This window comes from Aphelocoma coerulescens (assembly GCF_041296385.1).
Source record: "Aphelocoma coerulescens isolate FSJ_1873_10779 chromosome Z unlocalized genomic scaffold, UR_Acoe_1.0 ChrZ, whole genome shotgun sequence".
Lineage (NCBI taxonomy): Eukaryota > Metazoa > Chordata > Aves > Passeriformes > Corvidae > Aphelocoma > Aphelocoma coerulescens.
The window spans coordinates 12,547,962-12,574,121 of record NW_027184085.1 but is presented as its reverse complement, the minus strand read 5'-3'; the positions used below and the strand labels follow the sequence as shown (position 1 = coordinate 12,574,121).

Here is a 26,160-nt window from a genome sequence, read left to right as displayed (position 1 = left end):
TAATAGTTTTTTTTGTCACCCTAGGATGAGAAGAAGTGCTGCTGGAAACACAGACCTGCTGAGGTCTTTAGAGACTTACAAAGTTATGTATCTGCTTCCTCGGCTTATGAGACCTCCATATATCCTGCCAGCCCTGAATGTATCAAGGTTATGCCAGAGGCACTTTTTGTGATGATGAGGAGGGTTGCACTACAGCAACTCCCTGTCTCTGCTGTATGTTTTGTTTTCTTGCCCTATTTGCATTTTCCTTCACACATTTTCAGGAACAGAAGGGCTGAAATTAATCTATAATGTTCAGAAAGCATTTCAAAGATGCCAGCACGTGACTGCTGTTGCCATTGTAAAAATGCATCTTCCATCTCTGTCAAGCATGGCATAATCAGCACCTGCCCATTCCGAGGGCACTCCCACCAGTCCCGGCCTCTCCCAGGTGGCAGAGCAGAGAGCTGCTGCCCTGCTGGGCCTGCTCACTGAGCCACCCCATTCTACATCTGACTCATGCATTTTTATGCCAGCTGAATAATTACTCTTTGAAATTAAAATGATTCCAACTTATGCATGGCACAGATTTCTTACTCCAAGTTAACATTAAATGTTGGATTCATGAATCCTGTACAGACTGGAAAGGGAGGGGTGGGGTTGCTTTGTGGCATTCTATTCCCACATCAGATGATAAAAACCTAATAAAGCAGTTGGTGCCAGAAGCTGGATTTTCATAGAACAGCCAGAGGTGCCATGGAGAAACTTCTCTATGGGGGAGCTGTGGCTGATTTGGACACAGCAATTTATGAAGACAGTGAGATATTTACTTGAGTGAGCTTGAAAGGCTCAGACTGAGGCAGATTTGTGTTTCTGGCAGAAGTAAATTCCCCAGGTGAATCTAGTAATTTCAAGACATCTGCTTGCAGATTTAGACAGGGCATGTCCTTGGCCTAGAGAAACTTTCCCCACCTGGTCTCTCCTGTTGTAAATGCCACTTTCTTCAATCAGGAAAACAGAAGAGCTGTGAAATGTGCAAACAACCTCTTCAAAGAGCTAGTTACCTATAGTGCTCAAGAGGACAATAAAAGTTTCATTGAAAATATTAGGGTCCATGCAGAACACTGAGCTCACTTTGCTGGCTTAAGAAAGGATACTGGCACATCTGGCATGGGGGCTGTGTCTGGCTACATTTCTGAGTTTGCTGATGTCTGTAGGTAAGTGCCTTATGGTGAGCAGTTGACTGGTTCCTGTGGCCTTTGGAATCTTACACGTGGATCCTGCAGGAACACCTTTAATCCTGTGCAGGTCAGAGCACAGTACCCTATTGTCTCCTCAGCACTTTGCAGGAGTTTCTCTGTTGCTGAATTAGGGTGATTTATTTCCCTTATAAAGTCACTCAGGTGTAAACTGAAAAGAGCATTGATCATGTGAGGGGAATTCAACATAGTCACTGCTAGCATTGACTCTCTAACAGAAAATAAATATAATTTCATCCCACAATTTTTCCTGTGTTGGAAGACGTCCTGCAAAATATTATTACATTCTCTTTCTCACTTTCCCATCCACCCTCCCTGTTTTACCTTTCCCTCTGCCTGACACTAAAATCAGTTTTAATGAAGATGTTGCTGCTAGTAAAATGGTGGGCATATTTAAGGAGCCTGTTCCAACACGTCATTTAATTACTCTATTATTTCCTTTGTCAGCCTCTGGATAACAAAGTTATAGCTATTTGACTGTTTTTTCAAGCTTGAATTAAACTATATCAGTAAATACAATGTCAGTGGCAAAGAGGAACTATCAGCAAAGTACTGGGATTTAGAGACTCGTTTTTGGTTATTTTTTTCCTTTCCCTAAGCAGTAATTACTGATTGAGTGAAACTTGTGGGAACTGTTATTTCAAATCAAATTTTAACTGCTTGCTTTCTAGAAGGGAAGATACCAGGCTTCTGCCCAAGTGGAGCATAAACAAGAATAAATATGGAAGTACTTAGTGGAGGACTTGCAGGGAAGGCAGCCTGTAAGTGTTAATGCTAGGTGTTACACCCCTTACATTTAGGTAACAAACAATGACATAACTCAAGCAACTGCTACAAATTTAATATTTTTATCTGGGACAGGGCAATCTCCTTCCCTGAGGAGGTATACTCAAAGGACATTTCAGGTCCAATATCTTACTTTTCTTACCAAAGAGAGAGGTGTTTATAGCACTATCACCGGGAAATCAAGAGCACAAGTCTTCAGGAGGAAAATATACAGCAGTCCCTATGGTCAGTGCTGTAGGGATAGATTAGACCTGGCTCCTATAGTATGACTGTTGGGGGCAAGAGGGGAGGAGGAAGAAAGGGGAACAGGAAGAAAATCTGATTAAATTCCACCCTGAGCATTTCATTCACCTGAAATGAGTAGTTTTGTAAGCAGGTACAGTCAGAGTATGACCCATAGTGATCTCAAACTCAGTGATTGTACTCAGAAAAAAGCAGCTGAAAGCTCTCTTGGCTTTTTGCAAGAAGATACCTTCAAATAGGACTGATTCTGAATTCTCAAATTACAAGGAGAGAGTTTCTGTACCCTTTTAAGCTGCAGAAAACAGAGGTTTTTCCTTCTGTGTTGCCAAGCAAGCCCAGGTTCCTGAAACCCCTTGAGACATCCTTTCACAGATTAGCATAGAGTGTCAGAAAGTGGGACGCTTGAAAAGCTACCTGGAACTGGAACGCACCCTCATTCTAAAACCTGTGATTGTTGCAGGTCAACATCCTTTGTAGCTTCTTTCTTTTAAACACAGGGCAGCAGAAGCTGAGATGAGAGCAAGTCACTGAAAGTCCTCCTGTCATTGAGCGTCAGAGAAGACTCGGAGTGGGGATTGCAGCATTCTCTGAAACGGAGGGGTCAAGGTTAACAAGTGGCTAATAAGGTACAGCTGCCACCTGGGGAATGTGCTCTTGCATCAGATATTCGAGCACTTTCATCATGGCTGTTCAGACAACAAGACTGGAATTCAAGCCTGTAAACTGATGCAACAGTGCCTCTGGAGCTGACAGCAAGGGATTAGTTACCTCTGTGATGGAAAGGAGTTTAAGAAAAACCCCAAAACATATTGCTTAGTATCTGAATTAGAATACAATGAGGACCTCAAGAATAAATCATTGCTGCAGAAAAATGTGTGAGATAGATGAAATTATATTTGCTGTAAAAATGATAAAGATTAATTGATCTTGAAAAAAAAAACCAACCAACCTAGAAAGTGCTAGTATTTTACTAAGGTTTCTACTTGGGGAAAGGTTCCATGGGAAAAACAATAGGAGTCCCTTCAGCACATGATAGGAGATCTTGGAGCATGACAAGGCTCAGTTTTCCTAAGACAAGTCTCCAAGGGATTGTATTCTAGTGGCTTTTTATGTCAGCATTTTTTATGCTCTATCTCCTGAACATCACTAGATTATTGCATATGGAATCATAGGATCAAAGTATCTATCTTATTTAACATGGAATTATGATAAACTGACACTTGACAGACAATGTTACATGAGTGTTCAATAGCAACATACAGGGAAAACAGGGTACTTTGTGACCAAGCAGGCAATCACAGCTAGTTTACCCTGTGATCAGTTCTTGAAGGAAGGCTGGAAGTGGAAGGTTGTGTATTGACTAAAATCTTCTCTGAATATTCTTTGAATAGCTTTGAATACTGTTAGATGTTTTGTGCTGTTCATAAACGTAACAAGTGTATTAGCTGTCTTAGGCACTATTCACAAAATGTAAATTTGTGTGCCTTAACAATAATTCTTTTGAAGTAGTCATCAAAAACAGTAGGAATGAACTCTGCAGAGTGATTGAATAGACTTAAGTTTTCAAGTCTGTGGCATCAGGGCTTCTGATATATAGAGGAGAGGAAAAAAAAATACTCAAATGGGCAGCAGGTGCATCTATTTGACCAATACCCAGTGAAATATTTGCTTCTTACTAAGGCTCATTTTGTGTATATTTGTTTGTATGGGCACATATGTCTCCATGTACTTGTTACACAACAAATACTCACTGTACTAGTTACCATATTTCATTCATGTTTGAAACAGGAATTACCTGATTTTAGGGATATTGTATTGTAAAATGTAATAATTAGATTATAATTTTAAATAGTTTTATTGAATGAATTAGAGAAAATCCCAGAAAGATATGAAGTAAGATGCACATTTATAAAACATGCTTTTTAGAGTGGCTGAGAGCGTGGGGTTTGTTTGAACGTCAAGGAAGAAGACAGTAAAACAGCCACAGTCTATCCATGTGGCAAGACTATTATAAAATGTCGATCAATAATTTTCTCTTTTGTGTGGGAAAAGAAAAAGATAAAACAGCATTTTTTGTTGCAGAGAGGGCTTGGAATGAACACTAGGGGATATTTCTAGCTGGGATAACTGAAGATTTTTATAGCCATACTGTTTTGAAAGAAGATTGGACAAACATCTCCCAAAGATAATGTTGATTTTACCAGATCTTGTCTCTGCATAGGCATTTAGACAGATCTCTCTGCAGCCCCATTGCTGTGATATCAAGTCTAGCCTGAGCTTAGGAGAATGTAAGGCTTGGCAAACTTCAGAAGGAAGTGAGATGAAGTGAGGTGTAGGGGCTAAATGAAACAGGATAAAATGCAGTGTGAAATCATGAGATATGGGTCAAGCCAAACTTGACACATAATTTCTTTCTAAATACAAGTAATTTTCGTGACAAAAATAATTTACTAATTTAACATAATGTTTGGTTCTTGAAGAAAATGATTAACTGCATTGAAGAAGATTAGTTTGAACTACTCAGGTGTTCGAGACACTGTTTAAAAGAGGAGTGACATTGAAGGGGAGGGAGGTACTAGTAAAATATCACATTTGAGACCAGTCTTAATAATTCTGTTATTGATTTTGATGTAAAAAGAATTCAAGCACTGATGCAATGCAATGAAATTGATTTCAGCTAAGTGCAAAGTCATTGCTCTTAGGGAGAAATAACGAGGATTTCTGCTATAAAGTTGGAGATAATTAGTCAAAGATGTTTAAAGGATGATTGCATGTAGAGAGAACGAGATGCTAGTAAAGCAGTAAATGAGATTTTTGGGGTGTGTCAATGAAGTATTTGGTAGCTATTAGGAAGAATATATTTTTTTGTGCATCCTAAACTTCATCTGAAATACCATTAGCAGTTTTGGTCACTATATGCAAGAAGAGTAAGGGCTCAAATGCAGAAGAGGACTATTAGCACAATCAGGGGAGCAGAGATACATGGGAGCAACCTGAAAAAATTTACTTAGTCCAGAAAAAGACAGGCTGAAAGGAAATCCTGTAAGTCAACATGCGGAGTGAGAAGAGGTATGTACATGCTATAAAGTATTTAGAACAAAACCAAATAGTTATATAAAATAGAATATCAAAAAGAAATTCCCAACCACTGGATAGGTTAAGAAAGAGCTTTCCAATATAAAGAGGGATGTAAAAAGCCAAATCCGAATTGCTTTTAAAATGGAGCTTTGGTAAGCTCCAAAATGGTAAATTCATGACAGAAGATGTATGGTTTGCTATCAGTGGTATGAGGGCTCCTGCTTTCTTGCCTTCCCATCCTCCAGTAATAATTATTAATGTCTTCTGCTTTCCCATGCTGCTGTGGTAACTGGGGATGTGAGGACTGCCATCCTGGATCAGACCTTCAGAGTCCAACTCATTTGATAATTTGATTTTGGCAACAACTGCAAGATAAAGCTTCAGAGAAAGTGCAAAACTTCGAAACTCAGCATGTAATCTCATGTGCTCCTGAGGGATTTTCCTCCTACTCAGTATTAAGAGACTAATGGGTCCCCTGAGGGAAATGAATTTCTACCTCTTTCAAAAGTTTATATATGATTCTATCTGTTGTACGAAAGTTCTTACTATCTTTATAAACATGGAAACTCCTGGATTCTGCTGAAATCTTCACCTCAGTATAACCTGAAGTAACTAACTGCAATGTGTGAATTTTCAGCCTTTCATTTCATGGACTGCCACTTTGCTTCTTCATTAGAGGAGAACATAAATGACACATCTTCTTTATACTTAATGGAGATCTTGGCCTCTTAACACCTTCTTTAGTGGCACTCCAACTGGTTCTACTACTTCCTTTCAGCTGGGAGATTTTCCATTCCTCCAGTAAAATTTCTCTTAATAGAATCACAACATCAAAGAATACCCTGAGTTAGAAGGGACCTGTCAGGATCATCAAGTCCAACTCCTGGCTCTGCACAGGACACCTCAAGAGTCACACCCTGTGCCTGAGAGTGTTGTCCAAACTCTTCTAGAACTCTTGTCAGGCTGGTGCTGTGACCATTCCCTGGGGACCCTGTTCCAGTGCCCAGCCATCCTCTGGGTGAAGAACCTTTTCCTGATATCCAGCCTAAGCCTCCCCTGACACAATTTCAGGCCATTCCCTCAGGTCCTGTCATTCTGCCACCACAGCAGAGATCAGTGCCTGCCCCTCCTCTTCCCCTTATGAGGAAGTTGTATCTGCAATGAGGTCTCCCCTCAGACTCAGCTGTTCCAGGCTGAACAGACCAAGTGTCCTCAGCCTCTTCTCACACAGCTTCCCCTCAAGGGCCTTTATCATCCTCATGGCCCTCCTTTGGACACTCTCTAATTGTTTAATGCCTTTTTTACATTGTGGCACCCAAAACTGCCCCCAGCACTCGAGGTGAGGCTGCCCCAGCTCAGAGCAGAGCAGGACAATCCCCTCCCTTGCCTGGCTGGCGATGCTGTGTCTGATGCCCCCCAGGACAGGGTTGGCCCTCCTGGCTGCCAGGGCTCTGCTGACTCATGTTCAACTTGCCAGTGACCCAGAGCCCCAGGTCCTCTTCCATGGTGCTGCTTTTCAGCCTCTCATTCCCAGTCTGTCCACACATCCAGGATTGCCCCATTCCAGGTGCAGAATCTGGGGTGTTAACTACTTGTTAAAATAGACATGGTTGATGATTTCCTATCTCTCTGATTTACCAGGCCTCTCTGCAGGGCCTCTCTGACCTCAAGGGAGTCTTGTCTTTCTTGAAAGGCTTTTTTGCTGTTGCATAGTTTTTGAACTGATGTAGCCAAAGATGAACAGTGAGGAGTTTTTATTTAACCCACTGGAAAAAACCCTCCACAACTATTTTCTACTTTTATCTGTCCTTTCAGGGTTTGGACTTTTTTGATACTGCATTTCATAGTGGTAGTTATTAGGTTTGTTTTTGAAAATTGTAGTTGAAAAAGATATTAATTTCTTAAATATTAATAATGAAAACTGAAAATTAAGGCTCATAAATTATAAGATGAATTTTCACACACCTCTTTTACTTAGTGCCATGTTCAAAGGTAACAAAATTAGCCCAGAAAATCTGTACTTTTGCTACTTTTAAAAACATGACAATTGTGTAGCATAGTACCATTATTATGCTGGTCATGTATCAGACCTGTTCTTCCACAACATTCTTGTGCACATGGGAAAGACCCATGGCAAGTGATTCTCTTGAAAATCAATTGACATCTCTATACTTCTATTTAAGATTTTTGCTTCAGTTGAAAGATAAGCAGAATTCAGATCAAAAGGCTTATTTAAATAATTTTCAGAGGAAAATGCTAGAAAAGGTCATAAGCCAGTAAATTTTTCACATGAGATACAGGCTGAGTGTGTACTATCCAAATGGGAAACTGGAAGAAAAGCTCTCCAGAATTGCTGAAAATATTTCTGTTTAGGACCACTAGGTGTCAGGCAGAACGAATTCACCCTACCTGAACTAGGATGAATTTCATCCTGGTAGGGGTTACTGCAAAGACTATGAATCCACTTGAGGAAGGGATGCAGAAACAACTCCCAGTCTCTGGATTTGCTTTATCTGCAAAACTGTGCGTCACATCTATTGCTCAAGCTTTCTCTGCACTCCTCCGTGTGGTGCAATTTCTGGATAAAAACACTCTGCTGAAAGCACTTCAAACCTCACTGGTTTAGTGCAGCTTAAAAATGCAAAATCTCTAGAACGTGGGAGCTACAAGTTCTTGTTCTAGCTGCTTCTTGCCTCAACCAGTTTCATGACAAGGACAGATATTCACTGCCCAATCTCTGAGAGGGACTTCCAGGAGCTTTCTTGCTTAACAGGCAACGTACATAAATGTACAAAACCCACCAGTCTGAGCTCCAGAGCATAAGAGTCAGGAGACAAAACTGAGTAAAGGAGAAGAAAGACAAAAAGGGATAAATATCAAAAACAGAGCTGCTTGTACTCTGCTATAAATGTGTGCTTTGTTCTGTGTTGTCAGCTGAAAGTATGTTTAATCTTGGCTAATTGGGTCAATCAATGATGTCTCTGTGACTGGATTATAACTATTTAGAGCCCTCACCTGTTCAGGGAAGGAAATCATGAGTCTCACACTCCCATACACTTGGCACACTGGTTAGAATAGGAACATCACATTATGTGTGCTATTTCCACATATCTTAATGCTCGGTTGTCTAAGTAACATGTTTTTAATAAAATGTTTCGAAGATTTGATAACCAAAGATGGAAATCTATAAAACATTTGAACAAGAACACTTAAATGATAGTTTGTGTTAGAAAATAGTAATAATAATTTAGTTTATTAAAAATAATTTGTATTAAAGATGTTTTAAATTGAGCTTTTCAGGGATTGTTTCTAATAGTACTTTCATTAACAGATGATGAATTACTTCATCAAGTTGCTGTCTTTTGTTATCTCTTTTTGCTTTCCTCAACCAAAGCAGTGGTATGAATCTGGAAAAAAGTCTCACTTCTGGAGAGGTGTTTGTAATTATTCCCAATATCTTCCCAAGTTCTTTAAGAGAATATTTCATACAGTGACAGAAGCATAAGAATAATGAAAGCAGTATTTTGGGAAAGTGCATGTGAATGAGGTGAAGCCTCCCTGCTTCAGACTTTGAACTTTGTCTGTAAAAATTTATTGTCTGGAAGACAGAAGAGCATTAGTTTACAGCTCTGTATTGGCACTTGTCAGGCTGCTCCACTGGGTTTTCTGAAATTGATTAAGGAGTAGTAAAGCACGAGATGAGAAGATGTGACATTTTATTCAGCATCTCACCTGGTGTTTCTTACATCACCCAAACTGCATAATGGTGCTTACTGGGAGCTCTTTGGAGTGGGTCTTGTTGCACCAAGCCCAGAGGAGAGGCCTGTGCTTGGGAATTTATGTCAGTTTTGTAAAAGGTTTAGCAAAGGCATTTTGAAATACGTGGCAAAGGAGAAAGATAGTGAATTTTATACATGAGCACACACAATATCACAAGTGGGAAGGCAGAAAATATATTTTCCTGAAATATATGAGTCATCAATTTGCAGGTCCAGAGTGACTACTTTATTCAAGATGCATAACTTGAAGGAATGTGTCAGTGAAGTGGAAAGTCACAGAAGGAATTATTGCATCATAGAATTTGGCAGATAACAGAATGAACCATGCTATGTTGCCTAAATGCTTGCTGTTGTGGAACAGATGGAAAAAATAAACACAACAGAAATCTCCTGCTAGATCAGACCACTGCTCTTGCTAAAACCAGTATTTTCTCAGTGCCCAGCACTGGGGACACTGTTTAGTGAAACTTCTCCGGGTGGCTTCTGTAACTTTCAAAGTGGTTATATTAAGGATGTTGGAGCACTTCTCCTTCCTTATTCCTTCGCTATCTGCTTTTAGGCCCGTTTCTGAATGCATACAATCCCTTTTTGAACCTGTTGATACTGTTGCCTCATTGTGATACCGTCTCTCTGCATGTCCCGTGACAATGTAGTTCCAGAGTTCACTACCCACTTTGTAAAGGTGTACTCCTTAACCAGCTTAAACTCTTTTAAAGTACTTGCCAAGCAGTGTCATCAAGTTATCCCTGGGACTGATGTTGTTGGATGTGGAGATTAGCAGTTCTACTTTTGCTTTATGCATTTCCTTCTTGTTTTTCTGTTTTTCTTCATCATACAGCTTCTGCAGTAAAGGACTTTATTGTATCTCCCAGATTTTTGTATCACCCCTTGTGAATGTTTTACTTAGTATTCATTTCTGTGCACCTCTCTAAATTCCTCTACATCCTTGAAACATTCTAAGGGATTTGAAGTGTGGCTGCATCAAGGATTTTACACAGGAACAAAATTATGTCCTCTTTTCTCCTTGTTCTGACTACCTTGGCTGGTGACTCCCAGCATCTTGCTGCCTTTTTTTGGCCAGTGGATTGATCCAGCGATTCCAGGAAACAGCAGCAACTCTAAGATCCTTTCTTTGGCTCATAACTGCCAGTTTTGAGTTCAGCATCATGCAGTTGCCATTTAGAATTTTTTTCCCCATAGGGGGCACTACTTCGTATTTGTCTTAAGGGAGGATCACCTGGCAACCTGTCAGCCATTCAGATTAGTGGGCTCCTTCTAGATTTTGATGCCACTGCCAGGTAATATGCACTTTAAATGTTATTTGATCACTTACAGAGATTGCACTGTAAAATTTCTTGTCCATGAATTTGATAAAGCTATTCAATAAAATTAGTCCCCAGACCATTTTTTGTGTGGACTCACTTTAAACACTTCTTACCAAGAAGTGTTAGTTAAACCCTATCACTTGTTTCTCATCTTGCAACAAGCTTTATATCCATAAAGGACCTATCCTTCAGTCCATGGCAATTTATTTTCTCTATTAACCTTTGGTGTAGTACATTATCTGTGGCTTTCTGAAAATTCAGATACATTGCATCCACTAGTGCAACTAATTTCCTCCCTAGTGCTCTTAAAGAAGTGCAATAGGTCCATGAGGCAGATTTTCCCTGAGGCAGATTTTGTCTTTGCTGGAATCATGTCAGCTCCTTAGCAATATCCTTCTATGTTTGCTCATGTGCCGAGCTGGTTTCTGTTATTATCTTACCACGGCAGGAAGTCAGAATCGCTGCTCTCTTCCCAATATCTCCCCTGCACCCTTTTATGCTTTCAATTCTCTCTCTCTCTTGTTTACAGCTGAGCTTATATTTGGAGAATGCTTTACCCACCAGACTAAAGTATACTGTGGAAAGTAATGAACTGAAAGGAAAGAGGGAACAAGCAAAGTTTGACTGCAGTTTATTGATGATGGCTCGGAAATAGAAGAGCTGCTTTGTGTTGGCAGTAAACAAAGTCCAGCCCATGCTCCTGGAATTATATTTACAATTTTAAAACTCTTCCTTGTATTTTTAGCTGATGGCACACTTTTTGATAGTGGTGGGGTTTCATGGTGGTTTGATTAGTGCTGAACTGTGAAAGACCTGTTGCAGTTTGACAAAGACAGTAATTGCCACGAAGATCAATATTTTCTGGACTAACTTTTGAGGGATGTAATTTTAATAGGATTCAGTATTACAGATATCTAATTTTCAAAATCGTGACTTCAGTCCTTTTGAATCTGACTTAAAAATAGTAATTTTAAACGTTTTCTTTTCTTTCTGGTCCTTTTTGTCATGTGATGTTTTTAGACAGTGCTAAGGGCTGGAGGGGATTTAAAGATGGTGTAAGCAAAATTCTCACAAATCTGTCTTTAGGAGTTTGCAATACAATATTTGGTACAAGTATTGGCAGCACTGCTGGTTTGTAAAGGAGCAGCTTAGGCCCTGGCCAGATGCCACACAGCATTTGCTTCCTAGAATCACAGAACTGTTTAGGTTGGAAAAGACCTCTAAGGTCATTGAGTCCAAGCCTTAACCCAGCACTGCCAATCCATCTCTAAACCATGTCTCCAATGCCACATCTACAGAGCTCTAAAAAAAGTCCAGAAATGGTGACTCCACCACTTCCCTAGCAGCCTATTCTAATGCTTGACAACCCCTTCCATGAACAAACTTTCCCTAATATCTAAACCTCCCCTAGCGTAACTTGAGGTCATTTCATCTCGTTCTCTCCCTTGTTACCTGGGAGAAGAGACCAAGCCCCACAATTCTACAAGCTCCTTTCAGTTGCAGAGAATGATAAGGTCTTCCCTGAGCCTCCTTTTTCTCCAGGCTAAACACTCCCAGGTCCCTCAGCTGCGCCTCACCATTTTGACATGAAATGTATCAAGGTACAGTCTATATGTTTCAGTAGGGACGTGATTTGGCAGGTACAGATTCCAAGTGTGCAAATCTAGCATTTTCAGAAAACATTGGGGCACATCAGATTACCAAGAGAAAGCCCTTGAAAGAGAAACAACTGAGACTTGAAGACAGATTAGTACTGCGTGAAACCCTGCTATGCTAGCAATTAGTGCTAGCAGAATAGCCCACACACATAAAGGAACGTTTTTGGGACCTTCAGCAAACATTTTTCCCCAAGACACCTTCAACTTGCCTGAAAGATGCTCAGAGAAAGCAAAGACAATGAACACAGAAACAAAAAAAAATCAATATAAGAGTGACAGTGTTACACTAAACTGTGGTAGTGCAAGTAGCTCCAGCCATTCTGACCACTGAGAATACCACCAACACCAAGCTGTGGTGGTCAGGCACCAAGGTCTAAAGCAGCTCACTCTGTGGTGAGGATGAGAACCCACAATTCCCCAGTTCTATGATTTATATGTTTCCCTATGATTGGTTCATGTTTTCCCCTCCCAGTTTTATGTATGAGCTATGTATATTCATTTCCCTTAGTTAATATGTATAAGTTCTAGAAAGTTCTGATGTACTCAACACCCCATTGGTTCCTTCTCCAAGTCTCTCCTATGTGTTATTCCCATTGGTTCCCTCACTGTAAACCTCGCCTACTTTCCCTTATCTCATTTGCTGTAATCCCTTTCCCTGTCGTCTCTATCCCCACTATAAATCCCTGGACCCTGTCAAAAATTCAGCTCTTTGTCCCTGTCCCTTCACTTGTTGGACCTCAGCATGGAATCCATATAGAGAGTCCCCTTTCTTCTTCTTCTTTGCCTCTGCCTGCGTGCCCTTTAAACTTGCCTCAGAGAAGACTGCTCTCTCGGGTGAGGAGCTCTTCCCCTCCTTTTTGTGTGTGCCACCTTCCAGAGGGGTTGCAGCCTAGACCTTCGGGCTCCTTTCTGTTGGCACGCTGGGTGCAAACCCCCTCACTAAACCTCTTCAAGGCTGTGTCAAACAGGACAAGATGAATGAGTATATTCTTTATGTAAGCGTAATAATAGTAATAATAATAATAATAACAACAATAGCAACATTCTGCAGCTGAAAAAAAATGTTAAATTCTGTGCTTAGTACATTAAGCGCTGTGTTCAACTGTTCATCAGAATATTCAGCCTAATTTTTTTAATTGGATGCAAAATGTGCCTTTTAAAAAATATTTGCCACATGATGGCAGCATAATCCAGCAAGACAAAAAAATTTGGCTGTCATTGCTGGGAAACTGCAGTTTTTAGGAGGCTGATTGTTACAGAGCCACAGTACATCTGAAAATGAAGCGCTGGCAGCAACTGAATAGCTCTTTTGCACTGTGCAGGCTAAGTGGCACAGTGGGTTAGTACTGTCGGCTTTTTCTTCTGGAGGCTCGGGCTTACATCCTGGCTGAGCCTGTAAATGAAAGCAAGTTGGGTGGTCTCATCCCAGTCCCCATTTGTGTCTATCACAAAACCACCAGGCAACTTGGCATGGCTAGGAGCTGCTGCCTGGGAGAGGAGCAGGACTGGAATAGGAGAGGGACTGTGGGTCACGAGCAAGGTGAACCGGAAGATCTGTGAAAGGAGGTTTGTGTGGCACCTGCTCAGAAAGAGTGGTAGTCACCATCTGCCACCAGCACTAATGTTGTTCTGAGTATATTTGCAATGTAGTGCTTGAAATCCAAGTCAGATCATTATTTTATCCTCCTCTCTTTGCTATTCATGGGATTTTTGCCAGTGGAAGGAGCCAGGGAGCACTATGTGATTCAGCCTGTTTTTAGGTATAATTACGAAGAACAAATTCATCTAATTTCTGTTTTTTTTCAAGAGAGAGTAGAATAAATTTTTAAATTCACCCTAGTATCTAGAGCACAGGAGATAAAATTACAAGGGTGCTAAACAAATCCTCAGGGTCTGGATGGTGCCCAAGACAAGGCCCAGGTGTCTGTGTCAGCCCCATTGTGCTGGTTCTCCACAATCTTAATTTCTCTGGAAAACTTGGTGCCAGGGCAATACTGTTGTCCATATCTTATTGGTCAGGATCCAAAACTCAGAAAGGCTGAGTCATGTTGAAGACTGAGAATACTCCTGAGACCTGAATCTGGGTATATGAAGACCTGCTGCAGGGGAGTTCTTAGAGGAGAAGCTGTAAAAATGAGGAGTATAACCATGAGAGCAAGCGGGACAGATGGACAGAGGGATATGGTACTGCAGAAAATTGGAAACTGATTGAAAAAAAAATGATGCAGAAAATGAACACAGGTTTGCGAGCAGAGTAACAGTAACAATAGTGGACAAATATCAGAAGGGAGTTGATTTTTTAGCATTTTTATGAAGTATCAAGAGTTTTAAAAAGCTCTTAAAAAGCCAATAGTACAATGAAAAAAAGTCTAAGTAATCAGGAAAACCAGAAAAAATGTGCAATGTCTAGAGAAAGGAAGTTGTAAAGAACAAAGAAATAACATGAATATAAAAATATACTGCTGAAAAATGCAGTTTGTGAGGCAAGTACTTGTGAAGCTGTGCCAACTTCTATAAATACAATTGGCTTTAAAGTGAGGAGATATTATAGAAAAGTTGAAATATTTCATTTTGATATTTTCCTAGCAAAATGATTCAAATGTTTTATTTCTAAGTTCAGTTCATTTTACAGCTGAGTTTGTTTTAATTTAAAATAGACTAAAAGCAATCTAAAAGTGAGGTAGGAATTGTTTTTTTTAAGCAACAAAAATTTATTTTGATGATGCCCTGGAAGAATTTTTCTCCCCAGTTTTTCAGTTCTCTCACTGAAGTGAAAAATCAATTATTTGTGCAGCCCTAGTTGTGTAATGAGGCATGTTAAAGAAAACTTTGGTTAGAGATGCGGGTGCTCCTGTCTTAAAATTTTTGAATTTTAGGTACCTCTGTGTATCTCAGAGACATCTGAGGTGCTGGGTGGGGGAAAGGGCAAAGGAAGGGGCTCATCATGAAGGATTATGTTGTCTGACTACTGCTCTCTTTTACCAGATGTAATCTTGCTGCCTCACTGATGTTGCAAGTCTGAGTTTTCAGTTTTGCATGAAGGTGTAAAAATCTTCTTCTATCTTACTCCATGCTTCTGGGATAAGCCAATCTCTTTAGAAAGAGGGAAATCCAGACATGTAGTGATCTATCAGTTCATCTCAGAATTTTTGTCTTGTTCTAGGAAATGGCTGATCATGCCAGAACCAAGTTGATCACACATTCTTACCACAGCTAGGACACTGTTGATCACACAAGAAGGAAGTTACACTCTTCTGAACCTTTTCTGTTGTAACTTTATTAAAACAAGCAAGCTATAGTTGAAAAAAAAGTGCTTTAAATTTCTTGTCAGTTGTGTCTGCATTGGAACACAAATGTCACTTGTGCGAATTCAGTCCTTCAGAAGAAATACTCTCCTGTGCCAGTAGTTGATTTTCCACATGCATAATCACTTTGCTTTATACTGGCCACACACTGTTAGAGAGACACAAATTCTTACCTAAGAATGGCAAGGCTGTTTTGTTCCCCAACTTCTAAATGAAAATACTGCTGAAAAATTATGGGATACCAGAGATCTCACTTCTGCATGAGGGCACAGAAGAGTAAGCAAGGCCACTGTGCCACGCATATCTCCAAGTGAGATGCTGGACCATGTCCAGAGAAGGACAATGGAGCTGGGAAAGGGTCTAGAGAGCAAGTCATGTAAAGAGCATCTGAGGGAGCTGGGGATGTTTGTTCAGAGAAGAGGAGGCTCAGGGGGGACCTTATCACTCTCTACAGCTCCCAGGTGACAGTGGTTGGTCTCTCCTCCCAGGTGACAAGTGATAGGATGAGAGGAAATGGCCTCAAGCTAAGCCAGGGGAGGTTCAGGTTGGACATCGGGAAGAATTTCTTCACAGAAAGGCTTGTCAGGTATTGGAACAGGCTGCCCAGGGAGATGTTGGAGTCATCATCCCTGGAGGGATGAAAAGGGGTGGACGTGGTACTCAGTGCCATGGTCTAGTTGACAAGGTGTTGATCAGTCAAAGGTTGGACTCGATCTTGGAGCTATTTTCCAACCTAAATGATTCTGTGACACGCTAGCCCTCTAACTCTTCCCATCATGATAGTAGTTCCAGAGACATAAAGATACTTACCTGGATTGGGGGAATGAACATGCAGATAACTAGAAAAAAAATGGTGAAAAGTTATGCTCATGTGCTCTGTAACACCATGTCTTATCTGAACATTTTTTCTTTGATTTCTTTTACAAAAGTTGTTTACACTTAAAACACCGTAGACAAATTCACAGAGGTCACTCTTTGGTGTTTTGCTGGTGTATGTTCAGGAAGGCAAGGCATCTCCCTGCTGTCTGCATTTGCTCCAAACAACACAGCTTCTCAGTTGCAAGTGATTGAACTTCTATCTTTTATACCTTTCCAGTATTTCTGATGGGATATTCACTTCCATTAGACGATAACTGCTAGCTGAAGTTTTGTGCCAAATGAACCGAGTACCACAAACTACTTTCATGAGCAAAACAGTGGATTATCTAAGAAGGTTGTAATGGTAAAAAGCTGTAATGTAATTATGCATCGTAAATGAACTGGCAACTTTGCAGTAGCTGAAACACTGGAAATGTAAACTTTTTTTTTTTAGATTTTTCAGGTATTAGTATGCATTTATGTACTTGAATTTGGATGAACTGTGGTGGGATAAACACTGGCTCCTTTAATTCTCAGTGTTCCTTCCTCCCACCCTTTACATATTTGTAGTGAGGAAGCCCTGTAATATTGAAGCCCTGCTGTACAAAATGGCCTATAATTCTTGAAATCCTAAACTCTGAGTTTCTCATCTCTGAGTTTGTGTGAAGCTTCTATTACAGAGCCTTTAAAAGAAATTCTAGATCACAGTAAGAGCAGTAATGTAAAACTATTTTTATTGAAAATACATCTACAAAGTAATGTTTCTCAATCCACTCTGGGTGCATACCAATGCAGAACCAGTGAGGGATGGGGAAGGGAATCTTTCTATAATACCTGATTTCCATAAGAAACAAAGTTAGTATAAAAAAGATCACATTCTTTGTGACGCAATTCATTTTTCTCAGCTGATGTCATAGAAAGACAGCCTTTTACATTGTCTTTGCAATGTATTTCCAAACAAAATCTTAAAAATTTAAAATGTTATGCCATAAATTCTACAGTTAATGTTTATACACACATTCTGAATACAGTATCTATATAAAAATATCTCTAATTATATATCAGAAAATGTCTGCATCCTAGATTTGCATTCTGTTAGCAAAAAAAAAAAAAAAACAAAAAAAAAACAGAAAACAAGAAAAAACAACCCATATTTTCTTTCAGTCATTCATTTAGAGCCTTCTTGGTTTGACTGCTCAGTAACCTATATTAAACCCTGCTCACTTCATTCACTTGAGAGTTCTTGCTCATATTGTCTGGATTACTCAACTGGAGAAGATGGATGGGAATTTTCAATCCCAAAAAACCAATCTTGCCTGGGAAAAGATTTGTCTTTGACCAGCATGCTGACATTTTCATTACAGTTACTTGTATACTGTATTTATGGACTTGATAAGTGACAGATGCAACATATTGAATGTTTTTTAAATGGCAGCTGGGACAGTGCAAAGGGATCCTTCATTTCTGTCATCAGAATTATTTTGGCAAGGGGAGGGATAAAGAAGAAAACTGGATATTTTAATAAAACAGACCATTAAACATTATTGTGCCTGTCCATTAATACTTTTTCTTTCTCCCAACTGTTTCTACATTATGAAACTTTCCAGTTTAACCTCTCTTGATGCTATGAAGATTTTTTGCCTTTTCTTTTATACCCCTGTTATACCTTTTTTACAACTTCTGTATTCCTAGTGCTTTTTTCCTACATTCTTGGACTTGTTTTTTCAGCTAAGAGACTAAACATTTTAGAAGCTTCGTAGCCAGAGATCAGTGTGCCCCAGACCCCAAGATCCTCTCCAGAACACATTCTGTAAACCAAGATAGAACCATCCAGGAGAAGGCTCCTTGGGGAGGGGGGCTCATTCAAGCCTCTCATTGGGGAATTTTTGATAGATGTGCTAATTAGTAAAACCTATAATGCTATACCCCATCTTTTGGGCGGGGGGGGGGACATTTGGCGGGGTGCATTTTGGTACATTCCACCTGGACGTATGCACCTAAGGATCCTTAAAATAAATACCATGGTAAAATCCCTTTTCCCCTTCTAACTGTGTTTGACTCTTGATTTTAAGATCAGGGAAAGGCATCACTCTAATAATACAAGGCAAAAAGGAAAAAGTACATAACTTGTATTTGTAGAAAAGGGCTTCTTCAGGGAATAATCTTGAGTTGAACAAAAAAGCCACTGTATTACAAGTGCATTGTTTCCCTTTCTTTATTCTTTCCTTATCTATTTCCTGAAAGTTACCTACAATATTTCATTTTAAAATCCTTTCTAATTAAAATTTCAACATATATTATAGTATTTATTATTTTTCAATTTGCATATCTTTTCCTAATAAAACGTACAAAAGCACCCATTAGTTTTATTTTCTAAAGGCTTTTCTCTTCTTTTTCAGGTGCTACTGATAAACTCTCTAGGAATTCAGAATTTCAAATTAAGATAGGGAGCCTTCTCCAGGTGGAAAAATGTGAGTCCAGTTAATACCTCTATAATTTATTAGTGGATCAAGAATTTGGGAGGTTTCCAATCAGAAAACCTCTGCTGGTCTCAGGAATTCAGATTCAGAATCCAGCCCATTTAGGATCTGAACATCTCACCCTCTGCACCTTCTGCAGAAGGCTGGCATTGCCTTCTTACAATTGCTTATTAAGTAGCTCATTAGTGCATCCAAAGTGTGCAAATTTTTTTATCCAGACACGGATGAGGACACAGCTTCTGCCCCAGACCAGGGCCTTGCTCTTACAAACACTTACACACACAGATTGTTTAACTGGGTTGTGATGTTGAAATTAAGGGAGCAAATCCAGATTGGAAATACATACACGCATATGTAAATGTTTGAGAGCCAGTGGGAGCCAACTAGGCTAAATTTTATAAAGATCAGCTGAAACTAATTTGAAAAACTGTCTAGATAAAATAACTTTCTCAGAAATATTTCATCTCAGCTGGTAAAAGTGCTGATTTGGGGGTATTTTCTTTTCTTTATTTATATATCTTCCCCCTTTTTATCCCCTCAATTAATCTCCTGCTTTTTATTGTCCTGCTAGTATTTGAACAATAATATAACACTAGAGAAAGAAAATCAGATAAAATAGCAAAAGTCCTGTTAATTTACTTAGCTGGATGCAGTTATCAAGTTAGAAGTGTTGATTGTGTGTTTATAGATGTTTAGAATTTTGCAACAGGTGTTTAAAAAAATAAAACCATTTTCAGGCTCTGTTATCTTTTTTGCTTTCCAGTTCATAAAAAAGAAAAGAAAAGAAAAAAAAAAAGATTCACAGGACTGAGTAACATATACACAATCTCTTTTTTTATCCCCAGTTAGCATATGTCTAGCAGGACCAGTGTTGTTGCCTGTTAATTTTTTTTTAAGTGGGAAGCCAACATATACCATGATCACTGCTAGTTTGGAATATATTTTCATTAATTCTTTCCAGTGCGAGCATAAAGGGAGAAATCAAGGAATAGATGAAGCTGGTGAATTCAAGATATAAATTGCCGGAAAAAGTGTGTGTTTTCTCACACTTGTAGCATTGAACTCACGCTTTCTCTAGCCTACATCTTGGTTTCACTATCTACTGGTTTCTCATTCTCATTTTCTTGTGAGATCAGTTGGTATGGTTTCTTCATTTCATTCTCCTCTATCACAGAATTACCCATTTCAGCATCCCTGTTCTTCAGCTCATGCCGTGATAAATGTTCAACAATTCCTGCTCCAATGGAGTCTCCCAAGACGTTGGTAGTGGTACGGAGACGATCCCTAAGGAAAAAGTAGTGAGTTAATTTCATCCCTTGCTCAAGGAAGCATGCAGACTAGCTGCTAAAATGGCCTTTAAGCAGCCACTAGGTGAGTCACCTGTTTTATGTGCATTCACTTATCTGAACTGTTAATACCATGATTTCTTCTATGGAAGTTGACAAATATAGTGGGATGTGGAGTCACAAAATATGTTAATACTCTTAGCAACTTCACAGCAAGAAACAGTCACGTGATGAGGATGGCAAAGGGAGCTTATGGCTTCTTGGACGCATTTTGATATTCTTGGGTATCAAGAGCAAGAGTATCCCCTGAACATGTAAGCCAGCAAGAATCTACCTTATTAGGTTTCTTTGTCTGCTGACCACAAACTATGATGTGTAATTTAGGGTGGAATTTTGCAGGAATTACTCAAATTAAACTACAAAAATTCATCCCTTTCAGAGGGCTCTGTCCAGGAGATGCAGGAGGCATCTTGACGAGGAGTGACTGGCAGTGTCAGTAGGTAAGCAGCTACATCAGGTGGTTAGATAATAACTTGAAGACATTATGATCTGATAACAACACAGGCAACTTCTTTCAAGGAACACTTGAGAAGACTGAAGGATGAAAGCCCTGCAAAAACTAAATAATAAGTGTTAGATGAAATAGGGGCTGGAGGGAGCCTTCCTTTGGTTTATTTCCTGGACCTAGGGGAATATATATATATATATCTAAAGGTGTATATCTACAGATAGATGAATGGAAAAACTGAGGTGCAATACTTTGTGGTGGCAGCAACACAATTATTTTTCATTTCTGTGTTCATGGGGTAGACAGATGAGCCTTTCCTTGGTTAGAAAGTCAGCAAGTCTGCAATGAATTGGTTGGATCTGATCCAGTTCTGAGCCTGATTGATTGAAAAGTTTTAATTGCTATCCTACAAAAAATAAAAGACTAAAGCAATTATTTGCTTATTTAATTGCAGTGTATCTGAAAGTTTTCTTAGTATCCTAACAATACAGGTTTCTAAGTAAACTTTTTGCATGCGAAAGGAACCATCATTAAGCAATGCCCTTCATCATCTGCTCCAAGAAAATACCTTAAGTGCAAGAAATAGTGATTCTTTTTAATATTTGTATCCAACTTCCCTCTAACAAAACATTGTAGTATAGCCAGAATGCCCCAGGCTATTTCACTGCTAACTATGGTCTAAGCCTTTAGCAACTCCATAGAAGTACTTACAAGAACCAGTCCACTGCAATGATAAGAGTGATATCATCTGTAGGTAAACCTACTGATGTGAGCACGATGACCATGGTGACCAGTCCAGCTTGAGGAATGCCTGCAGCCCCAATACTGGCAGCTGTAGCAGTGATGCTGTGCAAAGAGATGGCAAGAGCAATTAACAGTAAAAAAGCCTCTCCTTATCATCTGTCAAACTTTAAAACCAGATATAAAGCAAGAAGGTATCTGCTCAGTAGTAAATAAAGAGATGAGCCTAGTCCCTTATCTGAACACCCTATAGCTGCAGGGGAGTATGACTCTTGATCTGAAGTGTTTCAGTAAACCTTTATCCAGAAACCTTGAAACATGATTTTGTTAGGTAGTAAAATCCCTACTAGATTGCAAGGGCCAGACAAAAACATTAAAGTTACCCATTGAGAAGACTCACTCCACAAGCTCAAACACGTTAAAAGAAAAAGCTGAGGAGGTAGTTCTGTCCTGGCAGATCTAAGAACTTCTGCTCTCTGTCCATCTCACTATAACTTCATGCCAGGTGAAGTCTCTGTCCTCCAGCAGTTGGCGTTCTGCCATCAGAAAACAGAAAACTGCCAGAAAACCTGAGTCATACAGCCTACTGACTTAGTAGAAATATGCTTGTTCACACCCGGTTTAGGAAGAATTTGTTTTCTCAGGTGGTTTTCCAGGGAGCAGCTCTAGTAATAATGAGTATGAAACAATTGCCTCAGAGGGTGAAGGCAGAGATTTGCCTTATGTTAATGAATATTGAAATAAACTGGAGAATTTTATGGAGAGAAGAACTATATAGGAACTTTCAGTGTTCCTGAGTGGTAGGTATGTGTCTTTGTCCCACAGTGCCCTCCTGTCTCCTTGCTGACTTTCCTTTCTGCAAATGTACCCATCACCCTTTTTCCTTAAACCGTGATAAACATACTGAAATTAAAACAGATCAGTTATCATTGAATGCTAACTAGTGAGTTGTTTGCTGTTCTATTTCAAACAAGAAGGCTTGTGTGCTTGAAAACATAACCTGTCTTCACCACTTCTATCAGCTGATGTAATAAAAATGTATTACTGCTCCTTACACAGCTAGCCCCATTTGTATCCTGACCCCTGGAAAACACTACCTCTCCTAGCAATAACATTGTGATGATTTTATGCTTCAGCTTTGTACATGCATTATAAACTACCTGATACTCATTATAGGACTGTAGGTCCCAATATCTGCATGACTTCTTAAGAAAGAAAAATTTGAAATTAATTAAAACCTGTTCTTGCTGTCTTTATAATAAAGTGCAGTAATGGGTGTGTCATGTTACAGTTTTGTTAAAAATTTATCTGAAGGACTATACATGCTGGGGGTCCTTTTGTGTGCAGAAGATGTAAAGTAGAGGTAATCTGATACTGTAACAGTTCTTGTTTTTAGCTCTAGATGCTTATGTTTAATCCCACATAAACCAGCAAGGTTCATCGCAATGTTTATCAAATGTAGGTAACAGCGGTTTCCATACCTAATTGTGATAATCTGCCCAAAGTTCAGATCAAAGTTGTTGACCTGTGCAATGAAAATTGCAGCCAAAGCCTCATATAAAGCAGTTCCATCCATATTAATTGTAGCACCAACTGGGAGTACAAATCTTGTAACTCGTTTGTCCACTCCATTTATTTCTTCCAGACACTTAAATGTAACAGGTAGTGTTGCAGAACTGAAACAAAAAGAAAGAGGATAATATACGATGTAAGTTCCACAAGGAGGGAAAGAGAAGAGTGTCACACACTATAATGACAAGAGAGACTGTTCTGTCTTAGTTTTTATGTGATCTACCAGAACAATTTTTAAATGCAAATGATGAATTTAAGCATTTCTAATGATGAGGGTTCTCCTAATGCTCTTAGAAACTTTTTCCAGCTGTTAGTTACTGCCATTCTCTATGTAATCCCTCGTCTGAAGATGTCTAAATTCAGTGTTATGACACAAGGTTCTTCTGCCAGGCACAGGAATCTATTTAAAATTCCCGCTTCTCACTTTTGAGTCATGGAGCTGTGATTGAATCATCCCTAAACGTTGCTTCCTTGAAGGTATACAGAATGGGCTATTCAAACCTTCAGTAAAAAGCATGTTTTCTCTTATTTATTTGCAGGCTTCCCTGGAAAAGGTATTTTGATAAATGGTTGCATTATTTTTCCACCTATGGGTTAACACCACTAGGCAGCTAAGCACCACACAGCCACTTGCTTGCCTCCACACCTAGATGGGATAGGCAAAACCGAAAGGAACAGTAAAAGCAAGAAAATGGAAGGGTTGAGAATAAAAGTGTTTAATAAGTGAGGGAGAAGTTTGGAAGAAGAGCAAAAGAAAATGAAACAATGCAAGTGATATATAAGCACCACTCACCACCTCCCACCGATAGACCAGTGGCCAGCAAGTTCTGAAGTAATAGGTGGCCAGCCTTCCTAAAATCCTCTTTCCCCTTTCATTGCCAAGCATGATGTATGTGACATGGAATATCTCTTTACCTAGTTTGGTTCGTCTGCCTGGCTGTGTGCCCTCCCAGCCCACTGTGAACTCCTCAACTCACTTTGGGGGCAGAGTGAGAGACAAAAGGTCCTGATACTGTGCAAATACTGTTCAGCAACAGCTAAAATGTCAGTGTGTGATCATTGTTGCTTTGGCCACAAATCTAAAACATGTCACTATATGAGCTGCTATGAAGAAAGTTAACTCTGTCCAAGCCAGGCCTGTATCTCTGCATCTGATCTCACCAAAGTAAAGAGGTTTTCCAAGACACAGCAATTCAGGTTACTTGATCCCAGTGAAACCTTCATTGCTAACTACTTAACAGACTTTGTAGTCTTTGAAAACTCTATCAGTATCTATGAAATACTGGCAAAAAATAAAGAGGGGCTGTGTAAGATTGTGTTAGAAAAATATCTTTGCTGACTCTCATCTTCCAGTTGAATTTTAAATGGTTTTTAAATCCACTTGCAGTACAGTATGCTGTCTTGCATCAGCCTAGGTTTTTACTTCAAAATAATCTCAAACACCAAGGACTCAAATTTAGCATTACAGAATCTCTAACCGAAATCCTCCATCTGTAGGAGACATTTTTAAAATCTGTTAAAATTGAAGCTGTTTTACAAACGGTCAAATGGTATAGAAACATACACTTTATTGTAATAATGTTTCCTTCTGTCACACATGCAAACAGTTTTTTTAATTCCTATGACATATCTATGACCATCTCCAAAGAGAAAAAGGGACATTTCTGTTGTAGGTTATGTATCCATAATTTTCTATCAGGATTTTGGGCACAGAATGTCAGCTGCCGATAGGAATCCCCTCTGGACTTTGCTGCTCCATTAGGCCATGCATATCCTTTTCCAGCTCTATCCTTCATTATCAAGCCATTACAAACTACTTAAAATAGCAAACACCAAGATTGACCAAAGTTACAACAGTTCTGGCCATACAGCCTGCATCACCAAACAGGATAACTTCATCCTGTTCAGGGTTTCTTACAGAAAACAGAGTTCAAGTCAGTATCAGAGAGCAGCAGAACTGAAATACAGTGCCCTAGTGAATACAGAGTTCACCAAACATTAGGCAAAATTGTTTCTTAAACCAGTAATACTATAAAATCAATATGGCTTGAGGATACTGTTTTATACCTGGAAGATGTTCCCAAAGCTGTGACTAATGCTTGGATTAAGCCTCCAATAAATACCCATGGATTCTTACGAGTGATCACAAAGTAGAGAAGAGGTAGGACAATGACAGCATGAATTAGCAAACCGATGATAACTGTTACAGTATACATGGCAAGTTGACCACCAATCACACCCATATCTTCCATCTCAACAATTTTTCCAGCAATCAAGAAGAGAATTCCAAGTGGAGCATACCTGCAAACAAGAAATCAAAATAGGATTACAAAACAAAGTAGAGATTTGGTCCCCCATCCATACTGTTTGTGTGTATATGCATAAATGCAGAATTTCACTGTTAGGATGCTCCTATTCAGAAGCAGTTCAAGAACTTTTCAACTCTGAACAGCTCAACCTGGATTAAACCACAGCAGTGAATGTTTCTGGTGGGATTCAATGGATTCAACATCTGGTAAGGATTTCAAGATGTATAGCATCTTGAAATAGCATCACCTTTTGGACAGGCAGGGAAATGAACTCTCCTTGGAATTCAGGTGTAGTTTAAAAGCTATTTTAGCCAATTCTGTTACAATTCTGCCTGTGTGAATGAAGACTCTACCAACATATGTGTAGACTATGCCAAGCACCCAGTTCTATTCCAGTGCTGTTTCCCATGCTGTTGGGGAAGGAACCTGCATAGAAGTCTGATAATTTCTGAAGGTTTCAAGCAGCTTCTGATGCCCAAGATTTTTAGCTTTTTATATTTTCCATATATTTGTAGCTTTGTAGACTGCTAAAGCATGATTGTAGCTTTTAGTATTTTTCCTATCTTTCTTCCCTACATTTAGGAACAAGAAGCTAACCTCATTAAAGCATTCCTAAATATTGTTCAGTCTTATTCCAAGAAGACAACCAACTACAAGGATGTTCTGTTTTCCAACCAAAATCTGGACCAGATATAACAAAAGTGGGGTAAAAGAAACCTCTGGACTTCTTTTAGTGGGGCAGGACCCCAGGAGTTATTACCTAACCAACTAACCTTTTAATTGGATGGTGTATGATAGGTATACTAATTGACTAACCTTATAAAAATTGTGGAATTACTATACCAAGTGTGATTTTTGCCATATTGTGTACCTGAAAGGTTTCAACCAGAGGTTTGTTTTTATATTCACTCTAATGTTGTTGGGAAGATCTCTTCTATTTTCCAGGCATCACTTCTGGCTGTGTTACATTCCATCCAGTGGGGCACTGAATAAA

At 39.4% G+C, this 26,160-nt stretch overlaps 1 protein-coding gene and 1 long non-coding RNA gene across 5 annotated transcripts in view; one reads left to right on the top strand and one right to left on the bottom strand.

Moving 5' to 3' along the window:
* Nucleotides 1–969: 969 nt before the first annotated feature.
* Nucleotides 970–4,066, top strand: LOC138103616 (uncharacterized). The gene is made up of 3 exons (XR_011147775.1): nucleotides 970–1,196; nucleotides 1,910–1,999; nucleotides 2,765–4,066. It is a non-coding gene; the product is annotated as an uncharacterized lncRNA (long non-coding RNA).
* A 15,763-nt stretch (nucleotides 4,067–19,829) lies between these two features.
* Nucleotides 19,830–26,160, bottom strand: part of SLC1A3 (solute carrier family 1 member 3) — a 59,473-nt gene continuing 53,142 nt past the window's right edge. For 3 of the 4 annotated variants that reach the window (XM_069001226.1, XM_069001229.1, XM_069001227.1), the window contains 4 exons: nucleotides 24,925–25,158; nucleotides 22,767–22,961; nucleotides 21,256–21,390; nucleotides 19,830–20,034 (listed from right to left, as the gene is read on the bottom strand). In XM_069001226.1, coding sequence (XP_068857327.1) covers nucleotides 19,830–20,034; nucleotides 21,256–21,390; nucleotides 22,767–22,961; nucleotides 24,925–25,158 — 769 coding nt within the window. The remainder of the gene's footprint in view (nucleotides 20,035–21,255; nucleotides 21,391–22,766; nucleotides 22,962–24,924; nucleotides 25,159–26,160) is intronic. The other variant, XM_069001228.1, reaches the window with a different exon arrangement.